The 12,870-nt window shown below is 41.5% G+C and overlaps 1 protein-coding gene across 6 annotated transcripts in view; it reads left to right on the top strand.

Annotated features, from left to right (window-relative positions):
- Nucleotides 1–12,870, top strand: part of PRELID2 (PRELI domain containing 2) — a 597,505-nt gene that overhangs the window by 41,695 nt on the left and 542,940 nt on the right. The window contains exon 7 of one of the 6 annotated variants that reach the window (XM_061423858.1): nucleotides 1,268–7,073. The exons of the other annotated variants lie outside the window; for them this stretch is intronic. Within the exon in view, the coding sequence (XP_061279842.1) occupies nucleotides 1,268–1,273 (6 nt within the window). The 3' untranslated portion in view covers nucleotides 1,274–7,073. Of the gene's footprint in view, nucleotides 1–1,267; nucleotides 7,074–12,870 lie in introns of those variants that run through there. 6 annotated transcript variants of the gene reach the window in all.

The following is a 12,870-nucleotide window of genomic DNA, read 5'->3' as shown; positions in this document are numbered from 1 at the left end:
AGAATATGTAATAATATGGGAATACTTACAGTCTAATGAAGAGAAATAAATCCAAGTGAATAATTATGTTTACAGTATATATAATATGATGACAACTGTTTAGTAAAAATGACAATAATACCTAATATTTATGGGGTGCTTCCCATGTGTTGGGCTTCCCTGGTGGCTCAGAGGTTAAAGCGTCTGCCTGCAAGGCAGGAGACCCGGGTTCAATCCCTGGGTTGGGAAGATCCCCTGGAGAAGGAAATGGCAACCCACTCCAGTATTCTTGCCTGGAGAATCCCATGGGCGGAAGAGCCTGGTAGGTTACAGTCTACGGGGTTGCAAAGAGTCAGACAGGACTGAAGCGACTTCACTTCACTTCACTTCCCATGTGCTACTCATTAAAAAGAATATTTAATCATTAATTCACTTAATGCTCACAAATTTTGGAAATAGCTGTTATTCTTGTCCTGATGTTGTGGATGAAGAAGACGTACCTCTGGAGCTCCTGATTATCTTTTATTATGGTTTTCAACCCCTGTACCTGTGGGAGCTTAGGTGTCCATGAATGGTGTTCAGAGGCCACCCTGGAGTTCTGTGGTCCTGTGTTACCCTGTTCTAGGTAGAACAATTCTGTTTTTAATTTTTTTGGTTCATTTACAATGTTGTATTCATGTATTATATTTTAATTTTTGGCCACACCCTGCTGCGTGTGGGATCTCAGTTCCCCAGCCAGGGATTGAACCCATACCCCCTGCATTGAAAGGCAAAATCTTAACCAGTGGACTACCAGGGAAGTCCCAAACTATTCTGTTTTTCAACTGTTTTGTATAGCATTACATCTAAGATTGCTATATCCTATTTTCTTGCCTAGGAAAGTCCATTTCTCATGCACCTTTACATGCCTACTGCAAGTGTAAATAGTTTAGAATTGTTTTATTATTATTTAGCCCACCAGGCTCCTCTGTCCATGAAATTTTCCAGGCAAGGATATTGGGGTTGGTAGTTATTCCCTCCTCCAGGGAATCTTCCCGACCCAGGGATCGAACCTGGGTCTCCTGCATTGCAAGTGGACTCTGCCATCTGAGCCACCAGGGAAGCCCTTATTATATTAAAAATTGTTTAATTGTCATTATTATTGTTGTTAATTATGATGACGGGCATAATTACTTATGCATATGTTACCTAGTTTTGTTTTTGGGGCAGACTTAATGGCTGGTCTACAGATCTATCATTATGACCCCAGAGAATTTCTGGGTAGTGAACCTTTGTTTTTGTCTTGCAGATCTAGGTTCAGTAATGAACCTGGACCACAACGTGTTAGTCTGAGAGGCTGAGGGTGATGAATGAGTATTTGGTACTATACTGTACTGCACAGACATACTGTTGAGATTAATGATGTGTTCCTGACCCTGGTGAGCACATGGCCAGACTGGCCCTGCCTTTTTAAGCCTGGGCTTGAAGCAGGTATTTGAGCTTCTGGAAGGGCTGTTGTGATTATTATGACATTATGGCATTTTGGCAGACATTATGGCAGATTTTTCCTGCTATACTGCAAAATAATGCATTTGTAAACAGCCCCATGTTCTGCAAAATTGCTGTCTAAGAATAATAGTGCTGATGAGAAAAATAACTTTGTTGCCGTGTCCCTGACTGAGTTGACTTCTTGGACATTGTTTAGATTAGAAGTGGCAGACTTTTTCTGTAAAGTGCATGTGTGCTGAGTCATGTCCAACTCTATGCGACCCTACGCACTATAGCCTGCCAAGCTCCTCTGGCCATGGAATTTTCCAGGCAAGAAGACTAGAGTGGGTCACCTTTTCCTAATTCATTTCTGTAAAGAGCCAGATAGGCAACATGTTAAGACTTTATGGGCCAAGAGACAACATCAAAATACTGTGTAGGTGCTTTGTAACAAGAGAAATAAATTTGCACATATTTTTAATTGAAAAAATTAAAATATAATGATAGTAATTGAGTATAGTTTTTATAATACAAGTCTACTAAGCATATAATTCTTTAAAAAATGGAATTATTTTTGGCGAGAGATAATATTTACCTGTTCAGTTCAGTCGCTCAGTAGTGTCTGACTCTTTGCGACCCCTTGGATCGCAGCATGCCAGGCTTCCCTGTCCAACACCAACTCCCAGAGCTTACTCAAACTCATGTCTGTCGAGTCAGTGATGCCATACAACCATCGCATCCTCTGTTGTCCCTTTCTCCTCCTGCATTCAATCTTTCCCAGCATCAGGGTCTTTTCCAGTAAGCCAGTTCTTCGCTTCAAAGTATTGGAGTTTCAGTTTCAGCATCAGTCCTTCCAATGAATATTTAGGATTGATTTCCTTTAGGATTGACTGGTTGGATCTTCTTGCTATCCAAGGGACTCTCAAGAGTCTTCTTCAACACCACAAATCAAAAGCATCAATTCTTCGGAGCTCAGCTTTCTTTATAGTCCAACTCTCACATCCATACATGACTACTGGAAAACCATAGCTTTAACTAGATGGACTTTGTTGGCAAAGTAATGTCTCTGCTTTTTAGTATGCTGTCTAGGTTTGTCTTGGCTTTTCTTCCAAGGAGCAAGCGTCTTTTAATTTCATGGCTGCAATCACCATTTGCAGTGATTTTAGAGCCCAAGAAAATAAAGTCTCTCACTGTTGCCATTGTTTCCCCATCTATTTGCCATGAAATGATGGGACCAGTTTTTCACTCTCCTTTTTCACTTTCGTCAAGTGGCTCTTTAGCTCTTCTTTGCTTTCTGCCATAAGGGTGGTGTCATCTGCATATCTGAGGTTATTGATATTTCTCCCAGCAATCTTGATTCCAGTTTGTGCTTTATCCAGCCCAGCATTTCGCACAATGTACTCTGCATATATGGAGAAGGAAATGGCAACCCACTCCAGTAATTGTGCCTAGAGAATTCCATGGACAGAGGAGCCTGGCAGGCTACAGTCCATGGGGTTGCAAAGAGTCAGGCATGACTGAGCAACTCACTCACTCTGCATGTAAGTTAAATAAGCAGGGTGACAATATACAGCCTTGACATACTCCTTTCTCAATTTGGAACCAGTGTGTTTATCTGAGTTGAGGTTAAAAATTAGTGTTCCCTACAATGATATTGGTTGCAAATGTTCATTTATAAAAACCATTCTTATTTTGTGGACCATGCAAGCACAGGTCATGACTGGCTTTGGCCTGTGGGCTATAGTTTACCAGCCCTTGCTATAGATAAATAAATATTGTTTGGTTATTTTAAGTGGGTCTCTATTTGACCCACCCATAATTCTGAGCCTATTAAAAACCTAATCATACAGTGAGGAGGGTGAAAAGGTTGGCTTAAAACTCAACGTTCAGAAAACAAAGATCATGACATCTGGTCCCATCACTTCATGGCAAATAGATGGGGAAACAGTGACAGACTATTTTTTTTGGCTCCAAAATCACTATAGATGGTGACTGCAGCCATGAAATTAAAAGATGCTTGCTCCTTGGAAGAAAAGCTAAGACCAACTTAGACAGCATATTAAAAAGCAGAGACATTACTTTGCCAGCAAAGTTCCATATAGTCAAAGCTATGGTTTTTCCAGTAGTCATGTATGGATGTGAGATTTGGGCTATAAAGAAGGCTGAGCTCCGAAGAATTAATGCTTTTGAATTGTGGTGTTGAAGAAGACTCTTGAGAGTCCCTTGGACTGCAAGGAGATCCAACCAGTCAATCCTACAGGAAATCAGTCCTGAATATTCATTGGAAGGACTGATGCTGAAACTGAAACTCCAATACTTTGGCCACCTGATGCAAAGAACTGACTCATTGGAAAAGACCCTGATGCTGGGAAAGATTGAATGCAGGAGGAGAAGGGGACAACAGAGGATGTGATGGTTGGATGGCATCACCAACTTGATGGACATGAGTTTGAGCAAGCTTTGGGAGTTGGTGATGGACCAGGAAACCTGGCATGCTGCAGTCCATGGGGTCCCAGAGTCGGATACAACTGAGCAACTAAACTGACTGATACAGTGATTGCATATATTGTAATCCTGTGAGACACATAAAGTAGATATTATTATCCCCACTTTATTGATGAGAATTATCTTGAGATAAGTGCACCTAGCATGTAGGTGGCTGCTTGCCCATGTTCCTTAATTTTGCATATATATATGTGTGTGTGTGTGTGTGTGTGTGTGTGTGTGTGTGTGTGTGTATATATATATATATATATATATATTGAACACCTGTTTTGTGGCAGAAACTGTGTTGAGTGTGGGTTAAATGAACTTACTCAAGGTCACAGAACTAGCAAAGGGTGGAGTGTGCTGTGCTTAGTTGATCAGTCATGTCCAACTCTTTGAGACCCCATGGACTGTGGCCCACCAGGCTCCTCTGTCCATGGAATTTTCCAGGCAGAAATTCTGGAGCAGGTGGCCATTTCCTCCTCCAGGGGATCTTCCCAACCCAGGGATCGAACCCGTGTCTCAGGCATCTCCTTCACTGGCAGGCAGACTGTTTACCACTGCACCGCCTGACTGGGACTCAAATTTCCATCTTGTATCAACAAGTCTTACCCCTTGCCACTTACTATATAAGATGTGTTCAGATGAATGGAGCAGAATTTGGCCTCCTCAGCACTGTGTTGTGTATTAGATGAATTTGTGTTGTTGTCCTATTCCCTGTGTATTTATTAGAGCTCCTTGGTTTTGAATAACAGAAACTTATGTTAGGCTAGCTCAATATCGATCAACAAGGGTGGTGAGGCTGGCAGGCTTCAGAATGGTCTGCATTGGAAGTGAGAGCTGCCAGGAACCAGGTAATGTTCCTTCTTTAGGTCTTGCCTTTAAGTCTATTCATCTGTTTGATTCTCTTCCTTTGTAGTCTGGCTTTCTCTCCTTCACAGGCTGTATAGGGTGACATGGGCCTCCACAGTCCAAGTGTACCACTTATGTAGGTTTCTGGCTTACTAGAAAAGCTATCTGCTTATTTCTTCATTTCCAGATTCTCTGGAAGAGACTCTCATTGGCCTTCCATGGGTCATGCATGGCCAGGAGGGTAGAAGCCAGGTTGTGTAATTATGGCTAATCCTCTGTCATGACTACATGGATCATGGTTGGAGAGTCATTTCCCAGGGAAAGCGATGGTAGAATAGGTGAATACTCCCAAGGCTTCTGCCATTTGATGGCAGTGCTCACAGTAGTAGTAGACACTTGGCAGAACGACTGTTTTATTCACCTTAAACCCAGTCCTCCCTGACCATTATACCTTGGCCAGTGCTTAATGCATTTGTACGTAAATGAGTGAAAAGGCAATAGAATGCATTGGGAGGTCCACAGCTGACTTCTGAACTGTTATCTAGAAGTCAAGTGACTTTAAATTTTTAAAGTGAGGAACCAAGTGGTTCCTCTGAATTCCCTCTCATTATGCCCAAAAGTAAAAATGTATTTTTCCTGCTAGCTTTTGCCTTTTCAGAGTTTTTTAAAGAGGTTTAGTTTAATTAGTTAGCTTTTCAGTTCTAATATCCAAGTAGTGATGTTTTCCGGTAACAGCCTGACTTCCTGATAAACCTTCACATCTGAGCCAGCATAAGAGGCTTCTGTAGAAATCATCATTAGAGTGTTTTCAGATCAGATCAGTCGCTCAGTCATGTCCGACTCTTTGCGACCCCATTAATCGCAGCATGCCAGGCCTCCCTGTCCCTCACCAACTCCCGGAGTTCACTCAGACTCACGTCCATCGAGTCAGTGATGCCATCCAGCCATCTCATCCTCTGTTGTCCCCTTCTCCTCCTGCCCCCAATCCCTCCCAGCATCAGTCTTCTCCAATGAGTCAACTCTTCGCATGAGGTGGCCAAAGTACTGGAGTTTCAGCTTTAGCATCATTCCTTCCAAAGAAATCCCAGGGCTGATCTCCTTCAGAATGGACTGGTTGGATCTCCTTGCAGTCCAAGGGACTCTCAAGAGTCTTCTCCAACACCACAGTTCAAAAGCATCAATTCTTCGGTGCTCAGCCTTCTTCACAGTCCAACTCTCACATCCATACATGACCACAGGAAAAACCTTAGCCTTGACTAGACGAACCTTTTTTGGCAAAGTAATATCTCTGCTTTTGAATATGCTATCTAGGTTGGTCATAACTTTCCTTCCAAGGAGTAAGCATCTTTTAATTTCATGGCTGCAGTCACCATCTGTAGTGATTTTGGAGCCCAGAAAAATAAAGTCTGACACTGTTTCCACTGTTTCCCCATCTATTTCCCATGAAGTGGTGGGACCGGATGCCATGATCTTCGTTTTCTGAATGTTGAGCTTTAAGCCAACTTTTGCACTCTCCACTTTCACTTTAATCAAGAGGCTTTTTAGTTCCTCTTCACTTTCTGCCATAAGGGTGGTGTCATCTGCATATCTGAGGTTATTGAGATTTCTCCCGGCAATCTTGATTCCAGCTTGTGTTTCTTCCAGTCCAGCGTTTCTCATGATGTACTCTGCATATAAGTTAAATAAACAGGGTGACAATATACAGCCTTGACGAACTCCTTTTCCTATTTGGAACCAGTCTGTTGTTCCATGTCCAGGTCTAACTGTTGCTTCCTGACCTGCATACAGATTTCTCAAGAGGCAGATCAGGTGGTCTGGTATTCCCATCTCTTGAAGAACTTTCCACAGTTTATTGTGATCCACACAGTCAAAGGCTTTGGCGTAGTCATTAAGCAGAAATAGATGTTTTTCTAGAACTCTCTTGCTTTTCCATGATCCAGCGGATGTTGGCAATTTGATCTCTGATTCCTCTGCCTTTTCTAAAACCAGCTTGAACATCAGGAAGTTCACGGTTCACATATTGCTGAAGCCTGGCTTGGAGAATTTTGAGCATTACTTTACCAGCGTGTGAGATGAGTGCAATTGTGCGGTAGTTTGAGCATTCTTTGGCATTGCCTTTGGGATTGGAATGAAAACTGACCTTTTCCAGTCCTGTGGCACTGCTGAGTTTTCCAAATTTGCTGGCATATTGAGTGCAGCACTTTCACAGCATCATCTTTCAGGATTTGGAATAGCTCAACTGGAATTCCATCACCTCCACTAGCTTTGTTTGTAGTGATGCTTTCTAAGGCCCGCTTAACTTCACATTCCAGGATGTCTGGCTCTAGGTCAGTGATCACACCATCGTGATTATCTGGTCATGAAGATCTTTTTGTACAGTTCTTCTGTGTATTCTTGCCATCTCTTCTTAATATCTTCTGCTTCTGTTAGGTCCATACCATTTCTGTCCTTTATCGAGCTCATCTTTGCATGAAATGTTCCTTTGGTATCTCTGATTTTCTTGAAGAGTTCCCTAGTCTTTCCCATTCTGTTGTTTTCCTCTTGTTTCTTTGCACTGATCACTGAAGAAGGCTGTCTTATCTCTTCTTGCTATTCTTTGGAACTCTGCATTCAGATGTTTATATCTTTCCTTTTCTCCTTTGCTTTTCGCTTCTGTTCTTTTCACAGCTATTTGTAAGGCCTCCCCAGACAGCCATTTTGCCTTTTTGCATTTCTTTTCTGTGGGAATGATCTTGATCCCTGTCTCCTGTACAATGTCATGAACCTCAGTCCATAGTTCATCAGGCACTCTATCTATCAGATCTAGGCCCTTAAATCTATTTCTCACTCCCACTGTATAATCATAAGGGATTTGATTTAGGTCATACCTGAATGGTCTAGTGGTTTTCCCTACTTTCTTAGAGTGTTTTAGGTAACTAATTTTCCCTTTAGAACTGTATTCCTGAGGCTGTTTCGTGGTGGTGTTTCCAAATTGGTTGTATCGACTCCCAGTTGGACCCTAGCTTGTTGGAAATCCCCTGCCTCAGTGGTGAAGGGTCTTTTTCCATTTGGATTCACACAGCCAATAACAAAACTGATGCTGAGACTGAAACAGCACAAATTCTTTGATGGCCAGAGAATGGAGAAGCGGGAAATTAGTTCACAGTCAACTTTTGGGAGTGGAGGGTGATCAAAGCAAGATTTTTAAAGGCAGGGTTAATGGTAGAGGGAGCATATGTATTGGTTTTTCTGGAAAAGGTGGGTTTCCTCCTGCAGCTGGGTGTCACTTCTTTTTCTCCCTTCTGTGTCTGGTGATCCCTGTCATGGCGCTTAGCAGGTGTGTTGCTGAGCATGCTGATGTTGCCATGAGCATGTCACGAGGCTCGGGGTCTGCTAGAGGGCTGGTCTTCTGCCATCTTGGGTTTGGCTGATTCTAACCAATTCTGTTGGCCTCTTGTTTTTCTGTTCTGGTGGTTTCCTGTAAGACAAAGATAGCATTTATCTTTCTTCAAGGAAGAGGGTTGGTTAGAGCTTAAGGCTAACAGACATAGTAACAGTGATGAAGGTGGGACATTTTTTTCATCAGAAAGAGAAAAACTAGGTGCTCATGAAGTATATATCTCTGTGTATAGAAATTAAAACCTAGTACTAGATATGCACCCCTAAGGTGAGGTCTCTTTTTTTTTTTCTTTCTGCCTCTGGGCACTTGTTTGATTGGTTTTCCCTCTTCCCCTCACCACCTTGATATCTGCAATTAGGGGGTGCCTTTCTGACACAAATGCTGCTGTGAACAAAGGCAAGTGATTTTTTGTTCAAATCTCTGCTTTTAGTTCTTTGCCGGAGTGTATAGTAATTCTGGGTTTAATTTGTCAAGAAACTGCTTGGAAGTTTCTTTTTGAGATAGCAGTCTATCTTTATCCATGACAGCAGTAGCCTGCACCATTACTGTGTGTTTTTCTCAGGAAAGTGAGTGCTCTTTATACTACACTCTTGGCCGATGACACTAGCAAGCATGCCATGCAGGTACTTTCTTCATTCTGGAGGGCACGCACCTGTCTCTTGACTCTGCCATTGTTTCTGTCTCTTCGCGCTGATTTCATGTTCGGTGGAGAATTTTGGCCCAGGATGGCCAACAGAGTATAGGCCGGAAGTGTTGAAAAAGTGCCATGGACAGGCAGTATGCTGCATGCCAAATACATATGCCTCCAGGGAAGCAAGCACACTCAAAACACTAAGGAAACAGAAAAATCTGAGGGAAAATAGGGGTTGGTGGAAATCTGGGACACTTGTAAGTCTTCATACACATTTCTGCTGCCTAGGGGAATGGCCAGCAACTGTAACAGAGAGCTGAAAGTAACCCAGGCCAGTCAAGTTCAACCTCAGGAATCCTCAGAACAGGAAGCAGAGATAAGGATATTCCCTGGGGCAGGCATGGCTCTGCAGGTGATCCTCAGCCCTGAGAAGGCATCCCTCCACCAGTGTTGCTCAGTCTTCATTCTATTGTCAGCCCCAACTAATCCTTTTCAGGCATTTTTTTCCTAGTTGTCCCTCACTTCAGGAAATGTTACTACCATAGGTATCCTAATGATCTGTGTATGTACTGTATTATATCTTTGCTAGATACTTAATAAGTGTAAGATATTTTTTATTCACTCCCATGAACAAATTATTTCAGTGTTGTCCCCATTGAGAAAGCATACTTTGTACTGCAATGAGTGTAACTATCTTTTGTAGTTTTTGCCTCCATCTCTCCAAATCAAAACAAAACAATCACCAGTTCTCCCCCACTCCCACCCCTGCAACGCCCCCTCCCCACAAACCCCTCCAATTCCAAACGAAAATCAAAGGGACTTTTCAGTGAGCTCCCACGTGGTTCTTGTAAATCGCACTCTTTTCTGGGAGAGGCGCAGGAGATAATACAGGAGATGACAGTCTTGTCATGCACGTATTCTTTTTTGGTCCAGTTGTCCGAGTACTTTAGGATGATACAAGTGCTGTGAAACGCAGGGCCTTCATTATGCACCCGCACAGAGGTGGTTTTTCTTTTTTTTTTAAGTTTGTGAAATACATTTTCACTGCGTGATAAAATAATTAGTTATTTGAGCCACTCTCCTGGCAAGGCCCCATTATTGGTTCCATCATTATTCTTATTGTGTTGATCGGAAGGCTGAAGCAGAGAGAGGTAGAATTCAAAAGCCTGTGAAATATTTGCCACTGAAACAATGTGGGCAAGTCAAACGATTTGTGCGTCATTTTGAAGAAGGTCTGGACTAGGCATGCTACAGCTGAGAAGATCTGAATATGTGGCTTCCTCAGGGTGTGAGCTTATTTGAGCCTTACAAAATCCATTTCAGTAGTGGAAGATAATTCTCTGAGACCACAGATACTGTTCTTCTATACTGTATACACTGGTGTGTATATATATATATTTTGTTTTATATATGGATACATACACAATCTATATATACACACACACTATACACTGTACACTATGTGGATGTGGTTAGTCACTCAGCCCTGTCCGACTCTGCAGCCCCATGGACTGTAGCCCACCAAGCTTTTCTGTCCATGGAATTTTCCAGGCAAGAATATTGGAGCGGGTTGCCATTTCCTACTCCAGGGGATCTTCCCAACCCAGGAATTGAACTTGCATCTCTTTTGTCTCCTGCATTGGTAGACGGATTCTTTACCACCTGTGCCACCTGGGAAGCCCATTGTATACTATATATATGTGTGTATGTATATATATATACATGTGTGTATATATACACACACACACATATATACAGATACAAACCACACGTGTGTGTGTGGTATGTATATAGTATAGTATACTGAGGTACTGTATATGCAGTCCAGATGGGCATTTGAAAAGTCATTTCAGTGATTTGTATGTACAGTTAAGGTCTCTTTGGTACCTATTGGAGATAGATAATTGGTGAGGGTCAGCTGCACCCTCACAGTTGTTCTACCAGCTTATAAAAAAGTTCTGTAATACGTGCAGACTCTTTGTTAATCATTTACAAGTAAGCTCAAAGTAACTTTACCTGTTCTGTAAGTTTTATTACATCTCTGTCCTTCTGGGTACTTCGTTCCCTGAAGACGGAGCTGATGATATTCCTAAGGCAAGATTCAGCTGGTTTACAGATAATATCAGGTAGCCAGAATCTTTAATCCAGTGTCTGGCTACAGGGCCATTTAGACATAAACTGTGGGTGCCATCCCTAAGGTTGGCTGGTGCTAAATAGTCTCAAATCCTCATTGCAACGTTGAGTGTGTCTCTAGAATTGAGCTAATCCCCACATCTCAAGTTCTATTAATTGAGTTAATGAAGTCCGTTTCTAACATCCATCATGCTAGTTAGTAAGCCACTAATGTTAACAGTAAAAATTCACAGTTGTGACATTTCTTTTGCTAATTATCAAAGCCTCTGGTGTTTTCAGATAAAGGTAACTGAGGTTTCTGTAGAGTGAGACTGCTGATTAGAACACTTATAGCCAACGCCTGGAGGGTGAAGCCTGTGTTAGGGCAACTTACTACCTGGTATGCAACTTGAATAACACGTGCACCATAATATTATGCTGCACATGCTGGAATATTTTGAAGCAATTATAGACATCCTAATAATCGTTTTCTGGATGCCAACTCCTGAACTAAAAACCTAGTATGTTCTGCCTTTAGAAAGATTATTTGGTGTGAAACAAGGTTTTGCCTGTGTGTGTAACAAATGTTAAGCTTTGGAGAATTGCCCCTTAGTAAATGGTTTTCTCATTTCTCAGATGTCACATTTGACATCTTGGATGTTCAGTTTTCTCACCTCTAAAATGGAGTGATAACAGTCCTACACGGGGTTGTTTCAAGGTTTGAGTGCATACATATGAAACATACCTGCCACATAGAAAAGCTTACATAATTACTAGCATTAAGAGAAATTCTCTGGTAAGAGGTATATTTTCATAAGTAAATAGCCTTTTACATATCTTGTAGAATTTTATTTACTTGTTTTTGCTGCACTGGATGTTCATTTTGGGCATGGGCTTTCTCAAGTTGCAGCGAGTGGAGGCTGCTCTCTTTTGCAGTTCAGGGCTTCTCCTTGCGGTGGCATCTTTTGTTGGGGAGCCTGGGCCGTAGGGCCTGCACGGCTGGCTAGTTACAGCTCTCGGGTGCTAGAGCACGAGCTGAGTTGTGGTGCACCGACTTAGTTGCTTCACAGCGTGTGAAACCTTCCCAGACTAGGGATTGAACCTGTGTCCCCTGCATTGGCAAGTAGACTCCTATCCACTGGACCACCAGGAAAGTCTTTAAATATGTATCCAAACAAAAATTTTAGATAGCAGCAGTATGGGTAAATACTTTAAATACTATTTTGCAATCATTTTTTTGGTATGTAAATTTATTTATTTTTTTATGGTAAACTCCCAGGAAAGTTCTTCATTATGTGTGTCTTCATTTGAGTTTTTAACGTTTTTATTTTATAATGGAGTATAGTTGATTTACAATGTTGTGTTAGTTTCAAGTATACAGCAAAGTGATTCAGTTACTCATTGCAAGGTTATGATTTCTCTTCTTCAAATTCTTTTCCCTTTTAGTTATTACAGAATATTGAATAGAGTTCCCTGTGCTATTCAGTTGGTCCTTGTTGGTTATCTATTTTATTTTATCTTTATTATTTTAATTGGAGAATAATTACTTTACAATATTGTGATGGTTTTTGCCATATGTCAATGTGAATCAGCCTCAGGTATACACGTGGCCCATCCCCCTGCCCCCCAACCTTTCTCCCCACCCGATCCTTCTGGGTTGTCACAGAGCACCAGCTTTCAGTTCCCTGGTTCATGCATCAAACTTGCACTGGTCATTGTTTTACATATGGTAATGCACATATTTCAATGGTATTAAAATTCATAATTATATTTCTCAGTGTGTCTACGTTTAACTTTTGATATGGATCCTTCCATATGTCTTTGTGTATATTTACATATGTATGTATATGTATTTTTTTGAAAAACAAAATTGAGATTATTCTGACCTTGGATATACTGTGAACATTTCTCTATGTCATGACACATTTTCCATATTCTTTGAAACCATGATTTTTGATGCTTT

This window comes from Bos javanicus, chromosome 7 (assembly GCF_032452875.1).
Source record: "Bos javanicus breed banteng chromosome 7, ARS-OSU_banteng_1.0, whole genome shotgun sequence".
NCBI classification, from domain to species: Eukaryota; Metazoa; Chordata; class Mammalia; order Artiodactyla; family Bovidae; genus Bos; species Bos javanicus.
This window is presented reverse-complemented; position numbering and strand designations above follow the sequence as displayed.